The sequence below is a fragment of the Oncorhynchus mykiss genome, chromosome 13, assembly GCF_057628025.1.
Source record: "Oncorhynchus mykiss isolate SJ-2025 chromosome 13, ASM5762802v1, whole genome shotgun sequence".
In the NCBI taxonomy this organism is placed as follows: Eukaryota; Metazoa; Chordata; class Actinopteri; order Salmoniformes; family Salmonidae; genus Oncorhynchus; species Oncorhynchus mykiss.
The window spans coordinates 33837146-33860386 of record NC_143034.1 but is presented as its reverse complement, the minus strand read 5'-3'; the positions used below and the strand labels follow the sequence as shown (position 1 = coordinate 33860386).

The following is a 23241-nucleotide window of genomic DNA, read 5'->3' as shown; positions in this document are numbered from 1 at the left end:
GGGAACAGTAGTTATAGTCATAACGTTACGTTATTGTGTACCATATAGGCCTACATTTGTTTACATGTTGTATGTTGTAGGACCAATACCAAGTGTATTGGTATTCATTCCTATTCATTCCCATTCCATTCATTTGCATTCCACACAGACATTGTGTGATAGGCTACTGTAAAAGTGATATGAAAACGACACAGACAACTTTTTAGCCTCCTCCCTGTTCTCTTTTTTATTTTACCTTTATTTAACTAGGCAAGTCAGTTAAGAACAAATTCTTATTTTCAATGACGGCCTAGGAACAGTGGGTTAACTGCCTGTTCAGGGGCAGAACGACAGATTTGTACCTTGTCAGCTCGGGGATTTGAACTCGCAACCTTCCGGTTACTAGTCAACACTCTAACCACTAGGCTACCCTGCCGCCCCAAACAGGGTAGCTTGGTCCTACTAAAAAACATCAAAGATTAAGTATAAAAATTACAAGTTATCAAACCCGTTCACAGGGTTGGTTAACTCTGGAGACTCCTTTAGTGTCCAGAGTTAGGTAAATCAGCTTTTAATTTCCTTGCACCTTTTAGTGTGGAATGTGGTTGTTAGGGGAACTTTTTACTGAAGAATGTCTGTTATTTTTATTTTGTTTTGGCGTGTATTTTATTGTGTATATGAATGTGTAGTTATTTGTATTTCTATGTGTATTGTTGTGCTATAAAAGGCTCATCTGGAAAAGAGACCTCAGTATAGACATTGACTCCCTGTAAAAATCAAGGTTAAATAAATATAAAACAACAGATGTTGTGTACCGCCACATTTCAGAATTTTTTTTGGGACATTTGAGCAGTATTAGGATCAATCAACCTTGTTTTATTAGGGCTCTAATCAATACTAGTGCTTCCCGCAGTCAGAACAGTGATATGGCTTCTCTCCCGCGTGTGTTCTCTGGTGTATGGTCAGGGTTTTTGAGAAAGTAAAGCGCATCCCACAGTCAGAGCAGGGTACGGCTTTTCTCCCGTGTGTTTACTGGTGGCTGTTTAAGTTGCTTTCCAGAGTAAAACTCATCCCACAGTCAGAGCAGTAGTATGGCTTCTCTCCTGTGTGTACTCATTGGTGCAATTTTAAATGTTTCAACCTAACGAAACAATTCCCACATTCAAAGCAATGGAAAGGCCTCGCTCCAGTGTGGGTTTGCTTGTGTTTAATCAGAGATCCTGAATTAACAAAACAAAACTCTTCCCACATTCATCACAGCCATACGGCTTCTCTCCTGTATGTATTCTCTGATGTGCTGCCAGGTGGCTTGAGTTAGTAAAGCTCATCCCACAGTCTGAGCAGTGATAAAGCTTTCCCCTGTGTGTATTATCTTGTGTAGAGCCTGATGTGCTGACTGAGTGAATGTCTTCCCACATTGATCACAGCTAAAAGGTTTCTCTGTTATTCCCTGGTGTACCATCAGTCCATCTAATTTAGCAAAACTCTTCCCAGTCAGAGCAGCTGTAAGGTTTCTCTCCTGTGTGTGTGTTCGCTGGTGAATTGTTTTTATTCCCTAGAAGTAGTAAAACTCATTCCACAATTTGAGCAGTGATGAAGCTTCTGTCCTGAGTCTCTCCGCTGGTGTGATTTCAGGTTGCTTTGTTGATTAAAACTCTTCCAACAGACAGAGCAGTGGTAAGGCTTCTCTCCAGTGTGTATTTGCTGATGGTTTATCAGGGAGTTGAAGGTAGTAAAACTCTTCCCACATTGATCACAGCTGTAATACTTCTTTCCCGTGTGTGCCAATTGGTGTCTTTTCAAATGACCTGGCAGCACAAACTTCATCCCACAGTCAGAGCAGTGGTAAGGTTTTGCACCTGTGTATACTCTCTGGTACAATTGTAATGACTGATGTTGAAAATCTCTTTTCACACTGAGAGCAGTGGTAAAGGTTTTCTCCTGTGTGTATACGCTTATGCCTTTTCAGATCCACTAACCAAGTAAACCTATTTCCGCAGTGGGAGCATTGATGTGGTCTGGCTGGTTTGGGCTTCTCTAGGTCTGGTTCCTCTGAAGGACTCTTCCCACTCTCAGAGCGAGAGTCTGGTCGCTCTCCTGCCAAAAACAGAGTATTCAGTTAAACAGAGAGACCTAAATGAAACCTCCACATGATAAATCCAACATCATATTAGGTTCAATCCAAATCAGATCCCTTAATAACCTGTCTTTTCAGAACATTTAGTCTCATCTTTTTTCTTTTTTTTTTTCTTGGTGGCCATCAACACAATTGAGAATGAAAAAACAAATGATGTAGAGCTTCAAATCTAATTGTTCTCTCATGAAATGTCACGTATTTAGGCTGAGCAGAAATGGATATTGAGAACTACAATTAGGGATGCACGATATATCGGTGAACATATCGGAATCGGAAGATATTAGCTAAAAATGCCAACATCGGCCCGATGTCTAGTTTAAAACCGATGTCAAAGCTGATGTGCATACCTACAGTGCCTTGCGAAAGTATTCGGCCCCCTTGAACTTTGCGACCTTTTGCCACATTTCAGGCTTCAAACATAAAGATATAAAACTGTATTTTTTTGTGCAGAATCAACAACAAGTGGGACACAATCATGAAGTGGAACGACATTTATTGGATATTTCAAACTTTTTTAACAAATTAAAAACAGAAAAATTGGGCGTGCAAAATTATTCAGCCCCCTTAAGTTAATACTTTGTAGCGCCACCTTTTGCTGCGATTACAGCTGTAAGTCGCTTGGGGTATGTCTCTATCAGTTTTGCACATCGAGAGACTGAATTTTTTCCCCATTCCTCCTTGCAAAACAGCTCGAGCTCAGTGAGGTTGGATGGAGAGCATTTGTGAACAGCAGTTTTCAGTTTTTTTCCACAGATTCTCGATTGGATTCAGGTCTGGACTTTGACTTGGCCATTCTAACACCTGGATATGTTTATTTTTGAACCATTCCATTGTAGATTTTGCTTTATGTTTTGGATCATTGTCTTGTTGGAAGACAAATCTCCGTCCCAGTCTCAGGTCTTTTGCAGACTCCATCAGGTTTTCTTCCAGAATGGTCCTGTATTTGGCTCCATCCATCTTCCCATCAATTGTAACCATCTTCCCTGTCCCTGCTGAAGAAAAGCAGGCCCAAACCATGATGCTGCCACCACCATGTTTGACAGTGGGGATGGTGTGTTCAGCTGTGTTGCTTTTACGCCAAACATAACGTCTTGCATTGTTGCCAAATTTGGTTTCATCTGACCAGAGCACCTTCTTCCACATGTTTGGTGTGTCTCCCAGGTGGCTTGTGGCAAACTTTAAACTACACTTTTTATGGATATCTTTAAGAAATGGCTTTCTTCTTGCCACTCTTCCATAAAGGCCAGATTTGTGCAATATACGACTGATTGTTGTCCTATGGACAGAGTCTCCCACCTCAGCTGTAGATCTCTGCAGTTCATCCATAGTGATCATGGGCCTCTTGGCTGCATCTCTGATCAGTCTTCTCCTTGTATGAGCTGAAAGTTTAGAGGGACGGCCAGGTCTTGGTAGATTTGCAGTGGTCTGATACTCCTTCCATTTCAATATTATCGCTCCTTGGGATGTTTAAAGCTTGGGAAATCTTTTTGTATCCAAATCCGGCTTTAAACTTCTTCACAACAGTATCTCGGACCTGCCTGGTGTGTTCCTTGTTCTTCATGATGCTCTCTGCGCTTTTAACGGACCTCTGAGACTATCACAGTGCAGGTGCATTTATACAGAGACTTGATTACACACAGGTGGATTGTATTTATCATCATTAGTCATTTAGGTCAACATTGGATCATTCAGAGATCCTCACTGAACTTCTGGAGAGGGTTTGCTGCACTGAAAGTAAAGGGGCTGAATAATTTTGCACGCCCAATTTTTCAGTTTTTGATTTGTTAAAAAAGTTTGAAATATCCAATAAATGTCGTTCCACTTCATGATTGTGTCCCACTTGTTGTTGATTCTTCACAAAAAAAAATATATATAAAATATATATATCTTTATGTTTGAAGCCTGAAATGTGGCAAAAGGTCGCAAAGTTCAAGGGGGCCGAATACTTTCGCAAGGCACTGTATATAACCTAGGTACATGACACCACATAAAAATGTGCGCTACATGTGCAACACAGCATTGCTAACCTAGCCCCCTATGTCTGCTGTGTGGATCGAGCAGTCAACATGTCGAGCAGTCACTTGAAAGAGTAAGAACATTTCCGCGAGACAACTCAAAGGTGAAATCCATTAATGACAATTTTTTATTTTACCTTTATTTAACCAGGTAGGCCAGTTGAGAACAAGTTCTCATTTACAACTGCGACTTGGCCAAGATAGAGCAAAGCAGTGCGACACAAACAACACAGAGTTACACATGGGATAAACAAATGTACAGTCAATAACTCAATAGAAAAGACTATATACAGTGTCTGCAAATGTAGTAAGATTAGGGAAGTAAGACAATAAATAGGACATAGTGGCAAAATAATTACAATTTAACAATTAAACACTGGAGTGATAGATGTGCAGAAAATGAATGTGCAAGTAGAGATACTGGGGTGCAAAGGAGAAAAAAAATCAAATAAATTGGGGATGAGGTAGGTGGGTGGGCTATTAACAGATGGGCTATGTACAGGTGCAATGATTGGTAAGCTGCTCTGACAGCTGATGCTTAAAGTTAGTGAGGAAGATATAAGCCTCCAGCTTCAGTGACTTTCGCAATTCGTTCCAGTCATTGGCAGAAAGAAAGGCGGCCAAAGGAGGAGTTGGCTTTGGGGGTGACCAGTGAAAGATACCTTCTGGATCGCGTGCTACGGGTGGATGCTGCTATGGTGACCAGTGAGCTGAGATAAGGTGGGGCTTTACGTAGCAAAGACTTATAGATGACCTGGAGCCAGTGGGTTCGGCGACGAATATGAAGCGAGGGCCAGCCAACGAGAGCGTACAGGTCGCAGTGGTGGGTAGTATATGGGGCTTTGGTGACAAAACGGATGGCACTGTGATAGAGTGCACCCAATTTGTTGAGTAGAGTGTTGGAGGCTATTTTGTAAATGACATCGCCGAAGTCAAGGATCGGTAGGATAGTCCGTTTTACGAGGGTTTGGCAGCATGAGTGAAGGATGCTTTGTTGCAAAATAGGAAGCCGATTCTAGATTTAATTTTGGATTGGAGATGCTTAATGTGAGTCTGGAAGGAGAGTTTACAGTCTAACCAGACACCTAGGTATTTGTAGTTCACATATTCTCACATATTCTCATATTCACAAGTCAGAACCGTCCAGAGTAGTGATGCTAGACGGGCGGGCGGGTGTGGGCAGCGATCAGTTGAAGAGCATGCATTTAATTTTACTTGCATTTAAGAGCAGTTGGAGGCCACGGAAGGAGTGTTGTATGGTGTTGAAACTCGTCTGGAGGTTTTAACACAGTGTCCAAAGAAGGGGCAGAAGTATACAGAATGGTGTCTTCTGCGTAGAGGTGGATCAAAGAATCATCATCCGCAAGAGCGACATCATTGATGTATACAGAGAAGAGAGTCGGCCCAAGAATTGAACCCTGTGGCACCCCCATAGAGACTGCCAGAGGTCCAGACAACAGGCCCTCCGATTTGACACACTGAACTCCATTTGAGAAGTAGTTGGTGAACCAGGTGAGGCAGTCATTTGTGAAACCAAGGCTTTTGAGTGCCGATAAGAATGCCATGATTGACAGAGTCGAAGGCCTTGGCCAGGTCGATGAATACGGCTGCACAGTATTGCATTTTATTGATGACGGTTATGATATCATTTAGGACCTTGAGCGTGGCTGAGGTGCACCCATGACCAGCTCTGAAACCAGATTGCATAGCGGAGAAGGTACGGTGGGATTCGAAATGGTCTGTTTGTTAACTTGGCTTTCGAAGACTTTAGAAAGGCAGGGTAGGATAGATATAGGTCTGTAAGAGTTTGGGTCTAGAGTGTCACCTCCATTGAAGAGGGCGATGACCGCGTCTTTCCAATCTTTAGGGATCTCAGACGATACGAAAGAGAGGTTGAATATGCTAGTAATAGGGGTTGCAACAATTGCGGCGGATAATTTTAGAAAGAGATTGTCTAGCCCAGCTGATTTGTAGGAGTCCAGATTTTGCAGCTCTTTCAGAACATAAGCTATCTGGATTTGGGTGAAGGAGAAATTGCAGATTTTTTTTGTGGCCTTCCTAAGCCAGGATTCAGACACGGCTCAAACATCAGGGTTGGGGGAGTGTGCTAAAGCAGTGAATAAAGCAAACTTAGGGAGGAGGCTTCTGATGTTAACATGCATGAAACCAAGGCTTTTATGGTTACATAAGTCAACAAATGATAGCACCTGGGGAATAGTAGTGGAACTGGGGGCTACAGGGCCTGGGTTAGCCTCTACATCACCAGGGGAACAGAGGAGGAGTGGGATAAGGGTATGGCTAACAGCTATAAGAACTGGCCGTCTAGTGCGTTGGGGACAGAGAATAAAAGGAGCAGATTTCTGGGTGTGGTAGAATAGATTCTAGGCATAATGTACAGACAAGGGTATGGTAGGATGTGAGTACAGTGGAGAGAACCTAGATGATGAGAGGTTTCGTCTCTGGAGGGACATGTTAAGCAAGGTGATGTCTCCTCGTGTGTTTGGGGTGGGACGAAAGAGCCATCTAAGGCATTTTGAGCGGGACTACAGTGAAATAAAACAGTAAAGACTAGCCAAGACAGCAGTAGACAAAGCATATTGACATTAGAGAGAGGCATAAAGCAATCACAGGTGTTGATCAGGAGAGCTAAGACAACAATGGGTAAATGCGATGAATGGGCAGAGCGGGTCAGTTAGATACATACAGGACCTGAGTTCGAGGCTGGGGCAAACAGTTAAACAAAATGAGGTACCGTGTTATTGAAACATAATTGAATTAATTGCCCTTGACAATCAACTGTTCTCTGTTGTGGGTAATTGTTGGCTTTCGCCAACTGGTCGAGCACACTACCAAGTGCGCTATTTTTCAGATGTTGCCCTTCCGGAGTTACACAGTCATCGCGTCACTGCTATTAGCTTCACGGCTGACATTTGGAAGAGCGATATCAGCCCCATGAGCATGCTGAGTCTGACAGCACAGTGGGTCGTCGAGGATTCCGTACTGAGGAAAGTCGTATTGCATGATCATGAATGTGCTGGTTGTCATATCGCTGCTGCCATTTCAATGGCATTTGAGAACAGGTTTGAAACTTGGAAACATGAACACACTAGCTAGCTCCATTCGAACAACTGACTCGAGAAATAAGCTCAATTGCGCCTACAGCAGGCGTGATACCCTCTGTCATGGCATTGAAGCGCCTGCTCAACAAAACTGCAGACACAGGCTGTGAACAAGTGATTTGGTGGCATTCTCTCTTTACTATGTCGCCACCATGCCCGAAGCTATGTACTACCACCGCTACATCGATGCAGACAAGAAACAGGGTTTACGTGAAATGTTACATACACAGCTGGACAAGATGGAAACGTACAGTGGGGCAAAAAAGTATTTAGTCAGCCACCAATTGTGCAAGTTCTCCCACTTAAAAAGATGAGGCCTGTAATTTTCATCATAGGTACACTTCAACTATGACAGACAAAATGAGAAAAAGAAATCCAGAAAATCACATTGTAGGATTTTTAATGAATTTATTTGCAAATTATGGTGGAAAATAAGTATTTGGTCACCTACAAACAAGCAAGATTTCTGGCTCTCACAGACCTGTAACTTCTTAGTTAAGAGGCTCCTCTGTCTTCCACTCGTTACCTGTATTAATGGCACCTGTTTGAACTTGTTATCAGTGTAACAGACACCTGTCCACAACCTCAAACAGTCACACTCCAAACTCCACTATGGCCAAGACCAAAGAGCTGTCAAAGGACACCAGAAACAAAATTGTAGACCTGCACCAGGCTGGGAAGACTGAATCTGCAATAGGTAAGAAGCTTGGTTTGAAGAAATCAAGTGTGGGAGCAATTATTAGGAAATGGAAGACATACAAGACCACTGATAATCTCCCTCGATCTGGGGCTCCACGCAAGATCTCACCCCGTGGGGTCTCTCATCTTTTTAAGTGGGAGAACTTGCACAATTGCCCCACTGTACACAGTGACAGTGCACAGCGAGGAAGAGAGTCCACGGACAGACAGAGCTGAAACTTAACTGCTTGACATGTATGATGAAATCCTGGTTGAGAATGAAACGACTGAACAAATGAACAACAAAACAGCACAGCAAGTAAATGAAAGAAATAGGTTTTGATTATGTTTTACTGGTAATGGGGACATACGTAAATGCCAACAAAATAACTTTTTGGTCAATGTGGTGTGTGTATGTAACCGTTATTTAACTAGGCAAGTCAGTTAAGAACAAATTATTATTTATAATGACTGCCTACCCCGGCCAAACCCGGACGGAGCTGGGCAAATTGTGTGCCGCCCTATGGGACTCCCAATCACGGCCGGATGTGATAAGGCCTGGATTCGAACCAGGGACTGTAGTGACCCTGCACTGAGATGCAGATGCAGTGCCTTAGACCGCTGCGTCCATGTGTGTGTGTTAACTATTTAACTGTACTAAAATGCTTAAAAGGCCGCTAAAATTGTAAATATTGGTTACTGGTATCGTTGTTTTTTTGGCAAAGAAAATATCGGACATCGGTATCGTCCAAAAATGTCATATCTAAATACAATATTGCATCACTAACTACAATATTTACATCAAAGGCATAGGATGCATTTGATCCATTGTTCATATTTTGTTGGTAGCCCTCTTTGATGGTATAGTCTAAACATCTTAGAGTGTAGATTTAACAATTCCTACAGTACAGAACAACATATTCAAGTGTAGAACTTCAGTGGGATGCCACTTTAAAATCACACCTCAGTTTAAGTCTCTGCCCGTTTTAATACTGTACTCACTGGTTTTAAGATCTCCAGTCCGCTCTTCTTTCAATGAGAAAGTCATCTCACCCTCCTCCTCTTTCACGCCAACCACTGCAATCCTCCTCATTCTCTTCCTCCTATTTCACTCTGTAGCTTCCTCTTCTTTCATTGTTACTTCCTCAAAAAATGTTTTTACTGGGACAGCCTCCTCTTCCTCCTCCTTTTTCACGAGAGCGTCTGTCTCTGTCCAGTAGACGTCCTTCTCTTTAGCAAGGGGGAAGTAGCTCAGTGAGCTCATGGTCGGGGATGTTAGATAGCTATCATTAGCGACTAGGCTAGTGCTAATCTAGGTTGAAGATAACCTATAGGTGTCAGCCAGCTTGCTGATTTAATATGAAATTCACGAGGTAACTACTAGATATGACAAAAGTGTATTTAAAACACAGTGACTAGTATACCGAAAAGGTCTAAAAAGCTTAAATGTTCCGGAAATGCCGGATAACAACAAGCTACAAGAGGTGGGATCTGTTGTATTTGAAACAGCCAAAATAACGGTGCCGTCCACTACTAGACACACATCGCCATCTGTTGACTTGAGTGCATAACGCAGTTGAGGAAAATATTTGACTTTATTTTCAGACAGAAAAGTGCATTGCTTTCAAACACTTAGATTCATTTGACATTATGAAGCATACTGCGTACATATAGGCAAAGATGCATGTGTTGATTAATGCAAATTCGATTGAAACATTTAAACACACATTACATTGTTAAAACATATGAAATTAATAAGATGATGGTACATTAAGATTTAAAAAAAAAGGTACACATATTAGCCTCTATTTTCTCATTTGCAAGTGTGTACATAGCTAATAAGGCTTTTATTATGTATTATTAGTAGACCTAAATTGTGTTTGTTATTCAAACATTGTAAGTCATGCATTTACTGGTCAATCTGTAATATACTCATAGCCATAATAAAGGCGTATAGTTAATAATAGTTCATAAAGGGCAAGTTACACAAAAAACAGATTCTTAGTATGTTGTCTCAATGTTGGATTAATAAATGCATAGTACCTTAAAATGTGTTCCCTATACAAAATGTGACCATATTTTTACTTGTACAAATATTGACCAGAAATTACCTCTGGATAGAAAGGGCACACCTCTAATGCTATACAGCCCAACATTCATGTCCAAATTTGACAGAAACAAATAGCAACTAAACTTCAATATGAATAGCCTACTTCCAGCAATTGGTTTTTGATTTTAACCTATACCAATCTATTCTGGATCTAGTGTATGACTACCATTATGTGTAGTTGAAATATTTTGTCATTTGTGATGGAATTATATCATTATTTTGTCATTTGTGTAGGCCTATCTCATAGAGATGGAAAGAGGTCTCATCTTTGTATCTGTGCCATTATGGCGTCTGTGACAGCATGGGCAGCGCCATTGAGTCTATCTCCATTTTAAAGGCCCAGTGCAGTCAACAATGTGATTCTTCTGTGTTTTGTATACATTTCCACAATATGAGGTTGGAATAATACTGTGAAATTGTAAAAAGTATGATGATGCCCTTTTAGTGTAAGAGCTGTTTTAAAAAGACAACCTGAAATGTCTGCCTGTTTTGGTGGGATGTGGTGGTGCCGTCACCAGGTGGTAAATTAGTTAATAGACCAATGAGAGAGTTCCAAACCTCTCTGCCAATAACAGCTGTTTTTCAGTTTTCCCCTCCCCCCTCAGACCACTCCCAGACAGTCCTAGCAAAATATTTGCTTGAGACATTGCTCTTTGCTAAGAAGCTGTTTTTGTTTCTTTTTTGACCATTTTATTTGAAAACACTCACAGTATGTTACTTAATTGTTGCCTAGAAATGAGGATATTGAAATGAAAGCGGCTGCATTGCACCTTTTAAAGTAGTACATTTTCTTATTCTTTAGTGTTTGAAAAAAAATCTGGTTTAAGGCCACCTGCTGTGCAGGAGTCCTGAACCAAATATCGTGTGGCATTCATTTATTGTGGCCACAAGATGGCGTTGATATAGCTTAAATCCATTTACAAACCATAGCACCCTATTTGAAGAAGAAGACAAATGTGACTGGTTTGAAGAATATATTGTTCCAAACAATGTCTAACAATAAGCTATATCAAAAAAGCTACTTTTGAGATATTCATATTAATATTTTCAATGTTGAATAAATGTATGTGAAAAATGTCATTTCAAAATGTGGACATACTCCATGTTTTAGAGCACACTGAGGAGTATAATGGCTGTATCATGTGCGGATCACAGATCATAGGGTCTTACAAGAAGTATAGGTCTAAAAAAAAGGGCCTAAAAATGCCACTTTCATCATGCTTTTCTCAGAAATGTTTTGTGATACAAATGTAAAAATCCTATCAAACATCCCTCCTCCCAAATAAGTTTCTATTGTGAGAATTGCCATAATCTGAAATATCAATTTTTGGTGGGGCTATCCTGGCGTGGAATCACCCATTTTCAACCTTTACTTACTTATACTTCATTAGGTATTAATAGTTCACTTGCTGTCCTGTATATTCTGTATATGACCTGCCTGTTGAGAAACATGCCTGACCCAGGTTTGTAGAATGAAGTTCAGGATTTAAATCCATTCATTTTGGGCCTCCAATTTCATTACTGTCAGGTACTAGTACTGTTTTTCAATTTTTCTAGTGACAGCCAGAGAGAGCATATGGCTGCCATTCATGCAGGAGGAGCTCGAATGTGACGAGGAGACTGTCATCATTGGCCACAGCTCTGGGGCAGTTGCAGCAATGAGGTAGGATAGAGATCACAAAGACTGAGTATATTGCTCATGCAAAATACTCTTCCTTTTTGTTTGAAGTGACTATACCTAACTTTGAGGTACCATGCAGGTATGCAGAAACGCACAAAGTGTTTGGCCTCATTCTGGTGGGTGCCTATACTTACGACCTAGGAGATGAGAGAGAGAGTGGTGAGTTTACAGATTTCTTACCAGTGTCACTTCCAATTAACTGCAACAGCCACTTTTCTAATTGGATTCCGGCATTCAGATTGGATTAAACCTTAGAATTGGGTATTTCAAAACTGAAAAATGTGATTCTGATCATTTGGTGTGTAGTGATGGAAAATCTGGATAATCTTGATCCCACTGGAAGGGTGGATTTATAAAGGTATTTATAATAGAGACATTTCAGAGAAATTAAAAAAAGGTTAGGGTTAAATATTTCCATTATGTTAAATTAACTGCAGTACAGGTATGTGGTCAGTTGTTGTATTGAGAAGGGTCAAATAAAAGCATGTACTTACAAGTGATAAGAGAAGCAAGCTCCATTTATATTAATATCTTTATACATCTAGTTTAGTAATCTGTAGTAACATTACCCGTCCAGTACATGGCAAGGTGTAGGCCTTTTCAAAGCACTGAAAATACAGATTTTGTGATGTTGAGATTTTACCCTTATCCAACCATTTTCTTGCTCAAAATCACCCAGGTTGATCTGATCCTGGATTTCAAAATAGGGGGTTACAGAATCCAGATCATTATGAAAAACTGGACCCAGGTGTTTAGACTAGCCTAGTGTTCCTTTCTGAATTGGGATACAAGAGCGCCACAGAAAAGCTGCAGTCAATAGTGTTCCTAAATCCAGTTTAATGTAACTCACCACTCACCGGTTGTTTATCCATCCCCCACCCCGAGTCACTGAAACGGTGGACGCATCCCAGGCTGCCTATATTGCAGTCAGGTTGTGCAGATTATCATATCGTAAATCATATTGAAGTAATTGCTTTAATGTACAACTCCATTTCCTCATTTGTAGAGATCTGAGACCAATCAGATCTGTATCCGATCCCTGCAAATGTGGAAGTAGAATTGAATGATCTCGTGATCTGCGATGTAAGCAGGTTGGAACACATCCGTTAGGGCTCCCTGTGTATCTCTTCACTCGGGATATTTTAGCCGGCCATTGGGAGTGGGAGCAAATGAGAAGAAACGTTGGGCACATTGTTCAGTTTGGCTCCAAGGATGACCCCTTCCTGCCTTGGGAGGAGCAGAAAGTTGTACATAGAACAAGGACACTTCCAGAACACAATTCCCTGAGCTCATTGACACAGTGAGAAAGCTGAGGGCAGCTGCTTAAAAAGTAGCAGAGTTGTCCGCCATTGGAATATGACACACAATGAGGACAATAGCCCAATTACAATTCTCTGTTCAGTTGCTCCCTTCACTCTGTGTCCCTCTGGGGAATCCTCACGTGGACCCTTATGATTACGGTTTGGATATTCCAATTTATCAAGTGTAGTTCAATGTCATCAACGTGCTTATCTTTTGCTCCATTACTTTGAGTGCTCTATGGAAGACTCACCAGTTTTGATTCACCTGTGTTTCCATCCGTTTGAAAGAGTTAAGCAAATATTTTAAGATTCACCCATATGCACATTTTACGGACAGCCGTGAGTTTCCATCAAACTGGCTTCTTGCGAATAAAATGCTGTATAATGATGTTTTTATAACTAATGAAAACAGAAGTTCTATGTATTTCCATCCCTTAACTATGTTGATGGTTTTAGCACAAAAAGTCTGTGACAAACAGCATGTGTGCCCACTTTGGCCTTGGCGCTTGCGCTCTAACAGAACATACAGACAAATCATTAGGGTAATCACTTGCACATGCTAACATCAAACTCATGTATAAAAACACATGCTATTGGGACCCTTCAATCCAACACTGCAAAACAGGAATAAAACTGATTACAGTGATCTAGTGTACCCAAATTATCTACATCATACCACTCCTTTTCTTCAAATCAGATTGAGATCCACATAAGGCCTTCAGAGTCATGAAGGAACATACCACAGTCAGCCTAACCAGATCCCTGTAGTTTTACTTAAATGCCCTATAGTTGCTATAGATAACAGTGTCTACTAAAATGACTGACTTGACCTTTGAAGCTAAGAAGGTTCATTTTGAAACGCTGTCTGACAAAACGATTTAGGCTATTGCAATGCTGTGACATATCATGTGTGCTGAAGAAGTAAAACAATCTGTTTATTTCCAGCACAAAAGGAATGCTTTTGCAAAACCTGTCCATCTTCAACACTTTCATATGTGCTAGATGAAAATGTAGCGGCAGGATACAATTGAGAGTAGACATTCTCTTGAAATATTTATTAAGCCCTGTATAAATAAAAAATATATTCAGATGTATCAAAGGTTGCTAGAGAAAAAACTATACATTACATTTTCTCCACAGAGAAACTTTACAAGCCAAGTCACTGGTCAAAAGTTCAGCCACTCTGCCATATACACACAGTTAGAGGGGGATATCTCACCTCCTTCGTGACAGTCATCAAACACCTAAGAGAAGAGACATAAATAAGTGTACACTCCTGGAGGAATCCTGCACTATCAAACCTACATAATACTTACTTTCCCTTTTTCTAGCACTTCCTGCTGGCTATCTGGCTACAGGTGAAGTACTTTGAATAGAATTGGTAAAACACTTAGGATCAGAAATCTGCAGGTCTCCTTTCATTCATTCTGCCCAGCCCTAGGTCAAAAACATGCCTTTCTAGTATTTCATGAGTGACTGGGTTCTCCAATGTCCACACTAGCATACCACTTACGGCCAAACTATACAGGGCATGTGTGTTTATGTGTTTTCTACACGTGTCTCTGAAGCTTTCTCAACTGATAAAGTGGCTGGTGCTTTTAATTCGTGCCTCAGTTTGCTGCAAACTATAAACAACGCTAATGAAGGAAACCGCAACACTAGTGATGTAGTTTGGGTGTTATACACAGTGTACAAAATATTAGGAACACCTTCCTAATATTGTTGCACCCCCCTTTTGCCCTCAGAACAGCCTCAATTAATCTGGTCATTGACTCTACAAGGTGTCAAAGCATTCCACAGAGAGCCATGTTGATTCCAATGCTTTCCCAGTTGTCAAGATGTCCTTTGGGTGGTGGACCATTCTTGATACACACAGGAAACTGTTGAGCATGAAAAACCTAGCAGTGTTGCAGTTCTTGACACAAACCAGTGCGCCTGGCACCTACTACCATACCCCGTTCAAAGGCTCTTAAATGTTGTCTTGCCCATTTACCCTCTGAATGGCACACATACACAATCCATGTCTCAATTGTCTCAAGGCTTGGAAATCCTTCTTTTACCTGTCTCCTCCCTTTCATTGACACTGATTGAAGTGAATTTAACAAGTCACATCAATAAGGGATCATAGCTTTTACCTGGTCAGTCGGTCGTGGAAAACGGTGTTCCTAATGATTTGTACCCTCTGTGTATATCCCGATTGCAATGTTTAATACCAAGTGATACGCTGGTATGGATATTGAAACGGAGCCACTTGGCTGCTATTGCCTGTGAAGGGGGGCTCACCGGACAGAGGCCACAGGGCGTCTTGACCAGGCCTGTGGGCTGGATGATAGGGTTGACCCCTCTGTACAGCTTCATCTGGCCGTCCACACTGCCCACAGTGCCCTCCTTGGCCGCGATGATGGTCATCTCCACCTTGCCGTCGTAGATGAGCGTGTTCAGAATAGTCTCAATGTCCTCCATAGACAGGTCCACCTGCACAAAGTGCAATATTCAGACTTACAACCTCCATAGGAAATACAGTTGAACTTGGAAGTTTACATACACTTAGGTTGGAGTCATAAACTCGTTTTTCAACCACCACAAATTTCTTGTTAACAAACTATAGTTTTGGCAAGTCGGTTAGAACATCTACTTTGTGCATGACAAGTAATTTTTCCAACAATTGTTTACAGACAGATCTTTTCACTTAATTCACTGTATCACAATTCCAGTGGGTCAGAAGTTTACATACACTAAGTTGACTGTGCCTTTAAACAGTTTGGAAAATTCCTGAAAATTATGTCATGGCTTTAGAAGCTTCTGATAGGCTAATTGACATAATTTGAGTCAATTGGAGGTGTACCTGTGGATGTATTTCAAGGCCTACCTTCAAACTCAGAGCCTCTTTGATCGACATCATGGGAAAATAAAAAAAATCAGCCAAGACCTTAGAAAAAAAAATTGTAGACCTCCACAAGTCTGGTTCATCCTTGGGATCAATTTCCCAACGCCTGAAGGTACCGTGTTCATCTGTACAAACAATAGTACGCAAGTATAAACACCATGGGACCACGCAGCCGTCATACCGTACAGGAAGGAGACGCGTTCTGTCTCCTAGAGATTAACGTACTTTGGTGCGAAACGTGCAAATCATTCCCAGAACAACAGCAAAGGACCTTGTGAAGATGCTGGAGGAAACAGGTACAAAGTATCTATATCCACAGTAAAACGAGAGCTATATCGGCATAACCTGAAAGGCCTCTCAGCAAGAAAGAAGCCACTGCTCCAAAACCGCCATAAAAAAGCCAGACTACAGTTTACAACTGCACATTGGGACAAAGATTGTACTTTTTGGAGAAATGTCCTCTGGTCTGATGAAACAAAAATGGAACTGTTTGGCCATAATGACCACCCTTATGTTTGGAGGAAAAAGGGGGAGGCTTGCAAGCCGGAGAACACCAACCCAACCGTGAAGCACGGGGGTGGCAGCATCATGTTGTGGGGGTGCTTTACTGCAGGAGGGACTGGTGCACTTCACAAAATAGATGGCACCATGAGTCAGAAAAATTATGTGGTCGCAAATGGCTCTTCCAAATGGACAATGACCCCAAGCATACATCCAAAGTTGTGGCAAAATGGCTTAAGGACAACAAGGTCAAGGTATTGGAGTGACCATCACAAAGCCCTAACCTCAATCCTACAGAAAAGTTGTGGGCAGAACTGAAAAAGCGTGTGCGAGCAATGAGGCCTACAAACCTGACTCAGTTACACCAGCTCTGTCAGGAGGAATGGGCCAAAATTCACCCAACTTGTTGTGGGAAGCTTGTGGAAGGCTACCCAAAATGTTTGACCCAAGTTAAACAATTGAAAGGCAATGCTACCAAATACTAATTGAGTGTATGTAAACTTCTGACCCACTGGGAATGTGATGAAAGAAATAAAAGCTGAAATAAATCACTCTACTATTATTCTGACATTTCACAATCTTAAAATTAAGTGGTGATCCTAACTGACCTAAGACAAGGAATTTTTACTAGAATTAAATGTCAGGAATTGTGAAAAACTGAGTTTAAATGTATTTGGCTAAGGTGTATGTAAACCTCCGACTTCAACTGTACATAGCAACTGTATGCTGACAGTTGTTACATTTGACCCCTCACATTGTACCCGTTTCACCTTATTTGTACAGAGTACCAACCATACTGTAATGAAACAGCAGGGAGCAGGTCTCGAACCCTCAACCTTCTAGTCCAAAGTCCAGCGCGCTATCGACTGTGCCGCAAAAGCATGCTCGAGCGGCAGAGTCGATATCCACGCTTATAAACCCAGGGTCGTTACAATACTTTGTTTGCTCTGATATTTTCATTTTCGCATGGACCTTTCCAGCCCATTACCTGCAACTATGGCAGATTCATAACCAGGCCAGTGGAGACAGTACAGCTATGTTTGGTCAATAGTGTGAAAATAGTAATGTGGACAATTATGCCCCAGTCCTCACCAACCAGTGGAGGATTCCACCCTGGTCTTGACAACTTTGGCCGTTATCGTTTTGTGACAAAATTGCGGTCAAAACCGAACAAAATGTTGCCAGCAGGAATCTCACCTTGCTGATGCCGAGTTCACAAATACACTTCCACACTTCGTGAGAGGTGGCGAAGGAGCTGTTTCTTTGCACCATGGGGTTCTGCTTGCTGTCCCTCGCCACCTCGGCCTAGAGGGTGACAAACAAACCAACATGACCATAGAAATGATGTCCTAATAAACTCTTGGTTACCAGATAGCCTATAACTACGAGCCAGAGTTGTTTCTGGCTATGTCAACCAACCCTGCATTTAGAATTGGAAGAATTTTAGGGTGCATTCCAAAACAAATGCTAGTGCCCCAGAAGCCGTATAGATTTTCTTTATGGCATAATCTATTAGATTGAAGCACGCTTCACACTGTTCCCAACATTGACGTGCTCATATCAGTTCATTAGTAACTTATTTCCAAACAGTTACACTACAGAACACACCCTTTTAATTTCTGTGACTTGTCCATTGTAAGACATTTGTCCCACTCCCATTCAGTGGACCCTTCACCTTACTCTGAAGGAATTTGAAACACTGCTGATTGAGAACCTCCACAAACTCAGACTCAAAGTCCTGGTCACTGTACCAGGCTCCCCCAGTCACCGAGCGGTCTGGCTGCAGGTTGTATAGCATGTAAACCTTCTTCTTTGACGCCTGGACAAACAACAATAACGCATTATAGGTGAGACTAAACACTTAAGAGTTTGTATAGCATGACTGCTGATGCATTCATATTATTAAGTGGTACTTTTCTTGATTCAACCATATCTGTGGTTTTTAAAACATGTATTTTAGAATATTTTAGTGTTTGGAGCTTGACTCACAGCCACTGATTTCACAGCCTTGATCAGCTTCTTGCTCTCTAGGTTCTTGAGGATCTTGTTGATCTCTGTCAGAGGAAGGTTGCTCTTATATCTAATGTCCCTACTCCAGATCCCTGTGTGAAAGCAAGAGGACAGTTCATGAATATACAAATGGAAAGAACATTTCACAAAGAAATACAATAACGGAAAATAATGTTGTGGTGGTGGGTACTGTGAAGTGTCAAGTGTGAACTGGGTGAGCTGGCCAGGTTTGAATGGACTTGATGGCCCCATCCAAAGACAACACCCATCTCTTACCCCCTATCACTTGAGTAGATCTGAGAGGATTGGATAGATGTAAACAATATGCGGAAAATGTCACCTAGCCTATCAGAGGGAAACGTGAAGCATTTGCTTATACCTACCCAATTCCGTCTGCTCTACCCATGTAGGCTACCTAAGGGTGTAGGGGCTAGGGGTTGTCTGGACAGGACGCCTCTGAAATTCCTACCTTTGTTTCCTGCATCCTCAATGACCTGATAGACCAGCTTCTCTTGATTGTCGGAGCCTTTCATTTTGCTTTGGGACATAATAAACACAGTTAAAGTTCCCAATCATCCAGAAATAAAAGTCCTTCCTAAAGGCTTCCTTAAAAAAAAAACATTGTTAAATGTTTAACGACCATGCTGACATTTACCTTGCTGTCTGAGCATCCTTCATGCGGTATAGAAGTCCTGAGCTGTTTCATAGAAGGTCCAACTGACCCTGTGTGCACAAAATTCAACTTGGTTACAACATTCCCATCCTCAGCATTGCGCTGTCAACCAGAACTATTGAGCCAATGTTTGGAAAATTTGATCATTAATGAACACATGGATCTATCATGCATCATGTTCTTTACCCTTATGTTTTTGTTACTGACCAACATGAACATGAGGCCATGACAACATTATCATTCAATGCATATTATGACAGTATCATTTATTGAGGATAATTGACAGTTATTGTCGTCATTGGTAACAACATTGTGATGTGACAGACGATAGCCTAATCTATTTCAACTTGACTGGCAGTAAAGTGCAGTCAGGCAGCCTTCAGCAGGAAAGCGCATTGGTGGACATTCTGAGTAAACTGCCTATATTCCTATTTGCTAATGCACACTCCTTAACGAACCCGTGTCTACCCATTTAAAAATATATATTTTTCCCATCAATAGGAATACAACTTTAGGCTATAGGCATACATACACTTTCAGTTTTATGCATTCTGGCTTTCATGCAATGGAACAGTGAATTAATCTAACGGAGTTCCCTTTCAGAAAGTTGTTTGAATTGCTTCAAAACATAAATGTAGGGGATTCATCATTTCAAAGACAAACAACAGTGGTCTATAGAAAAACAGTTTTTCTATTGACCACTGTTGTTTGTGCCTACAGTTGAGCAACGCTTACTAAGAAATAAGTTAACCATGCCAGGCCAGCTTAATCGCTCCATGCGAATTGGCCCAACAGTATATCCTCCTACCAGGCCGATCGCAAAAGCTTTAAGACCAGTTAGTTTTAAACGGTGTATAGCCTAAGAAATTCTCCTCAAAAGTTGCCACTTTCAAAAATACACAAATTTAAGTTGTAGGCATTTTCTAAGTACATAATCACGATGGAACAAAGGCTGATATTGCCCAACCCTAAATGTACAAATCTACTCAACGTACCAGGTCACAAACTCCTCTGTTTGTGACCTTGTCAACGCCTTTCTCATTGTCTAGCCAAACATGTCTGGCATGACAATTACATAAGGAGTCGTTAAGAGAGCAGAAACGGACTGGCACCCAGGCTACACCTGTGCCACTTACCAATGACAGTAGTCTGTTGATGGCCATGGCTCTCTGTTGAGCCTCCAAATTAGGCATGTCATTCTGGATCACCTGGTCTGTTATTCCATGAGGGAACTGTTGACAGAGCGCCTTTATCCTTTAAAATATCAGAGTATAATATAACATTACATTAACGTTAGTTAGCAACCTAGCTAGTAAGGACATCAGATTTAATAAATTAATCTATAAATGTCTTACTGCTTACTCATAAATTATGATTGATGTAGCTAGGTAGCTTGTCTAACTAGTAGATGAAGCTCATTACAGTAGCTAGTTCATGTATTACACAGTCGTGGCCAAAAGTTTTGAGAATGACACAAATATACATTTTCAAAGTCTGCTGCCTCAGTTTGTATGATGGCAATTTGCATATACTCCAGAATGTTATGAAGAGTGATCAGATGAATTGCAATTAATTGCAAAGTCCCTCTTTGCCATGCAAATGAACTGAATCCCAAAAAAAACATTTCCACTGCATTTCAGCCCTGCCACAAAAGGACCAGCTGACATCATGTCAGTGATTCATGTCAGTGAGTGTTGACATCATGTCAGTGAGTGTTGACGAGGACAAGGCTGGGGATCACTCTGTCATGCTGATTGAGTTCGAATAACAGACTGGAAGCTTCAAAAGGAGGGTGGTGCTTGGAATCATTGTTCTTCCTCTGTCAACCATGTTTACCTTCAAGGAAACACGTGCCGTCATCATTGCTTTGCACAAAAAGGGCTTCACAGGCAAGGATATTGCTGCCAGTAAGATTGCACCTAAATCAACCCTTTATCGGACCATCAAGAACTTCAAGGAGAGCGGTTCAATTGTTGTGAAGAAGGCTTCAGGGCGCCCAAGAAAGTCCAAGTGCCAGAACCGTCTCCTAAAGTTGATTCAGCTGCGGGATCGGGGCACCACCAGTACAGAGCGTGCTCAGGAATGGCAACCAGAAGGTGTGAGTGCATCTGCACGCACAGTGAGGCGAAGACTTTTGGAGGATGGCCTGGTGTCAAGAAGGGCAGCAAAGAAGCCACTTCTCTCCAGGAAAAACATCAGGGACAAACTGATATTCTGCAAAAGGTACAGGGATTGGACTGCTGAGGACTGGGGTAAAGTCATTTTCTCTGATGCCCTTTCCGATTGTTTGGGGCATCCGTAAAAAAGCTTGTCCGGAGAAGACAAGCTGAGCGCTACCATCAGTCCTGTGTCATACCAACAGTAAAGCATCCTGAGACCATTCATGTGTGGGGTTGCTTCTCGGCCAAGGGAGTGAGCTCACTCACAATTTGCCTAAGAACACAGCCATGAATAAAGAATGGCACCAACACAGCCTCCAAGAGTAACTTCTCCCAACCATCTAGGAACAGTTTGGTGACGAACAATGCCTTCTCCAGTATGATGGAGCACCTTGCCGTAAGACAAGTATTTCTTTCATATAACTAAGTGGCTCGGGGAACAAAACATCGATATTTTGAGTCCATGGCCAGGAAACTCCCCAGACCCATTGAGAACTTGTGGTCAATCCTCAAGAGGCGGGTGGACAAACAAAACCCCACAAATTCTGACAAACTCCAAACATTGATTATGCAAGAATGGGCTGCCATCAGTGGCCCAGAAGTTAATTGACAGCATGCAAGGGTGGATTGCAGAGGTCTTGAAAAAGAAGGGTCAACACTGCAAATATTGACTCTTTGCATCAACTTCATGTAATTGTCAATAAAAGCCTTTCACACTTATGAAATGCTTGTAATTATACTTCAGTATTCCATAGTAACATCTGACAAAAAATATCTAAAGACACTGAGGCAGCAGACTTTGTGAAAATTAATATTTGTGTCATTCTCAAAACTTTTGGCCACGACTGTACAGTAACGTTAGTTAGCTCACTATAGCTACATGCATCAAACTGTCATTGTCAAACTTGTGGGACTATGAGTCAAGGGTTGAAAACATTGGCTGAATGAATTGAAACGCCTTCTTTAGCAGATTTGTTTAGTTTTATAAGGCAGATTTAAAAGTATCTAAGTCCCTTGGTCTATGTCTTGCTAGCTAGCGTTAGTTGGCCAGATGTATCCCATTTGAGCAAGTGAAAATAGACAGCTAGTTAGCTACCTAACTAGACTGCGAGCTAGCCTATGCTAGGGACTTCTTGACAGCGACAAACCTGTTTTCAATGTCTACGGGATCTGTGGATTCTTTCTTTACTTTCTTTACATCCGCCATCGTGGAGAGTTGTACAATATTATATATGTAACGTTAGCTAGCTAGCAATGCAATTCATCAACAATTGAACATGTGACTCTTGAGTCCAAATCGCATTTGGGTGGCTATATAGAAGCCCAGAAATTGCCTTTTAAAAACTTAGAAAATACCTTTCACTGTAGTAGTTCAATTCATTTATAATTTGATTTCTTTCCTAAGCTTATTGTCATCAGTATTTTAGTATTTAGTGAGGGATTTGGTACATTTTGTAACAATAACACATATTCTTTGATAATGGTTTATTATAAGGAAAAACATGCATAGGACGCAGTGGATTACATTTCTATGGCGCGGGCATTCAACGTTTTCCAGGTATTTCAGGAATAGCCAAATGATAGCTAATATAATAAAAGTTGAGAATAAACAATGAAAACGTCGTGAATCCTGCCATTGGCTGTGGTGGGTTGCTAAGGAGTAACGTTATGTTTCTCCATTGCTGCATCGCATCTGTTTTGTAACATCAGCGGAAACTGTTCAAAGCAGCTATATCAGGTTTTTAAAAAACAACAATTTACCAGTCTTAAACACTTTATAATAACACATGTCACTTTTTGCAATGGTCTGATGAAAATGTTTTTATAGCCGAATGCATTTTTATTATAGGACAAAACATGACAGCCGGTTGCATTGTGGTGCCTCTCATACCGATTCGAATCCCCCTCCTGGTAAAGCCAAGCATGAGATAGACACCACAACTCCCGTTGAGATCAAATCATGCGTGTATCCATAATGTGTGGAGGATGCT

General features: G+C 41.3%; 2 protein-coding genes and 1 long non-coding RNA gene across 4 annotated transcripts; 1 reads left to right on the top strand and 2 right to left on the bottom strand.

The window, feature by feature from the left end:
- Window positions 1-199: 199 nt before the first annotated feature.
- LOC149978835 (uncharacterized) lies at window positions 200-9444 on the bottom strand. Its single transcript, XR_016485848.1, has 2 exons — window positions 8931-9444; window positions 200-2076 (listed from the first exon to the last, which is right to left on the bottom strand). It is a non-coding gene; the product is annotated as an uncharacterized LOC149978835 (long non-coding RNA).
- A 2124-nt stretch (window positions 9445-11568) lies between these two features.
- On the top strand, window positions 11569-13023 carry LOC149978834 (serine hydrolase RBBP9-like). Its single transcript, XM_090194336.1, has 4 exons — window positions 11569-11701; window positions 11799-11882; window positions 12340-12344; window positions 12866-13023. The coding sequence occupies exons 1-4, from the start codon at window positions 11628-11630 to the stop codon at window positions 13021-13023; spliced, it is 321 nt and encodes a 106-aa protein (XP_090050462.1). The 5' UTR covers window positions 11569-11627.
- Window positions 13024-14047: 1024 nt separating this feature from the next.
- On the bottom strand, window positions 14048-22559 carry LOC110486053 (DNA-directed RNA polymerase III subunit RPC6). Of its 2 annotated transcripts, XM_090196081.1 has the most exons (8): window positions 22399-22559; window positions 20228-20345; window positions 19074-19141; window positions 18888-18955; window positions 18398-18510; window positions 18084-18227; window positions 17606-17713; window positions 15047-15495 (listed from the first exon to the last, which is right to left on the bottom strand). In XM_090196081.1, the coding sequence occupies exons 3-8, from the start codon at window positions 19094-19096 to the stop codon at window positions 15160-15162; spliced, it is 792 nt and encodes a 263-aa protein (XP_090052207.1). In that variant the 5' UTR covers window positions 19097-19141; window positions 20228-20345; window positions 22399-22559; the 3' UTR covers window positions 15047-15159. The 2 variants fall into 2 exon arrangements, with proteins under 2 accessions (XP_036798305.2, XP_090052207.1); XM_036942410.2 differs by lacking the exons at window positions 20228-20345; window positions 22399-22559 and adding an exon at window positions 14048-14264 and having other exon boundaries at window positions 15304-15495; window positions 19074-19284.
- Window positions 22560-23241: the final 682 nt, after the last annotated feature.

What these genes read in the sequence shown, in the direction of transcription:
- LOC149978834 (XM_090194336.1), top strand. Translation starts at nt 11,628, where the DNA reads ATGCAGGAGGAGCTCGAATGTGACGAGGAGACTGTCATCATTGGCCAC. An exon ending in GGGGCAGTTGCAGCAATGAG is followed by an intron (nt 11,702 to 11,798) that starts GTAGGATAGAGA and finishes GGTACCATGCAG; the next exon opens with GTATGCAGAAACGCACAAAG.
- LOC110486053 (XM_090196081.1), bottom strand. Translation starts at nt 19,096, where the DNA reads ATGAAGGATGCTCAGACAGCAAG. An exon ending in AGGCTGTGAAATCAGTGGCT is followed by an intron (nt 18,228 to 18,397) that starts GTGAGTCAAGCT and finishes TTGTTTGTCCAG; the next exon opens with GCGTCAAAGAAGAAGGTTTA. An exon ending in TCAAATTCCTTCAGAGTAAG is followed by an intron (nt 17,714 to 18,083) that starts GTGAAGGGTCCA and finishes GTCACCCTCTAG; the next exon opens with GCCGAGGTGGCGAGGGACAG.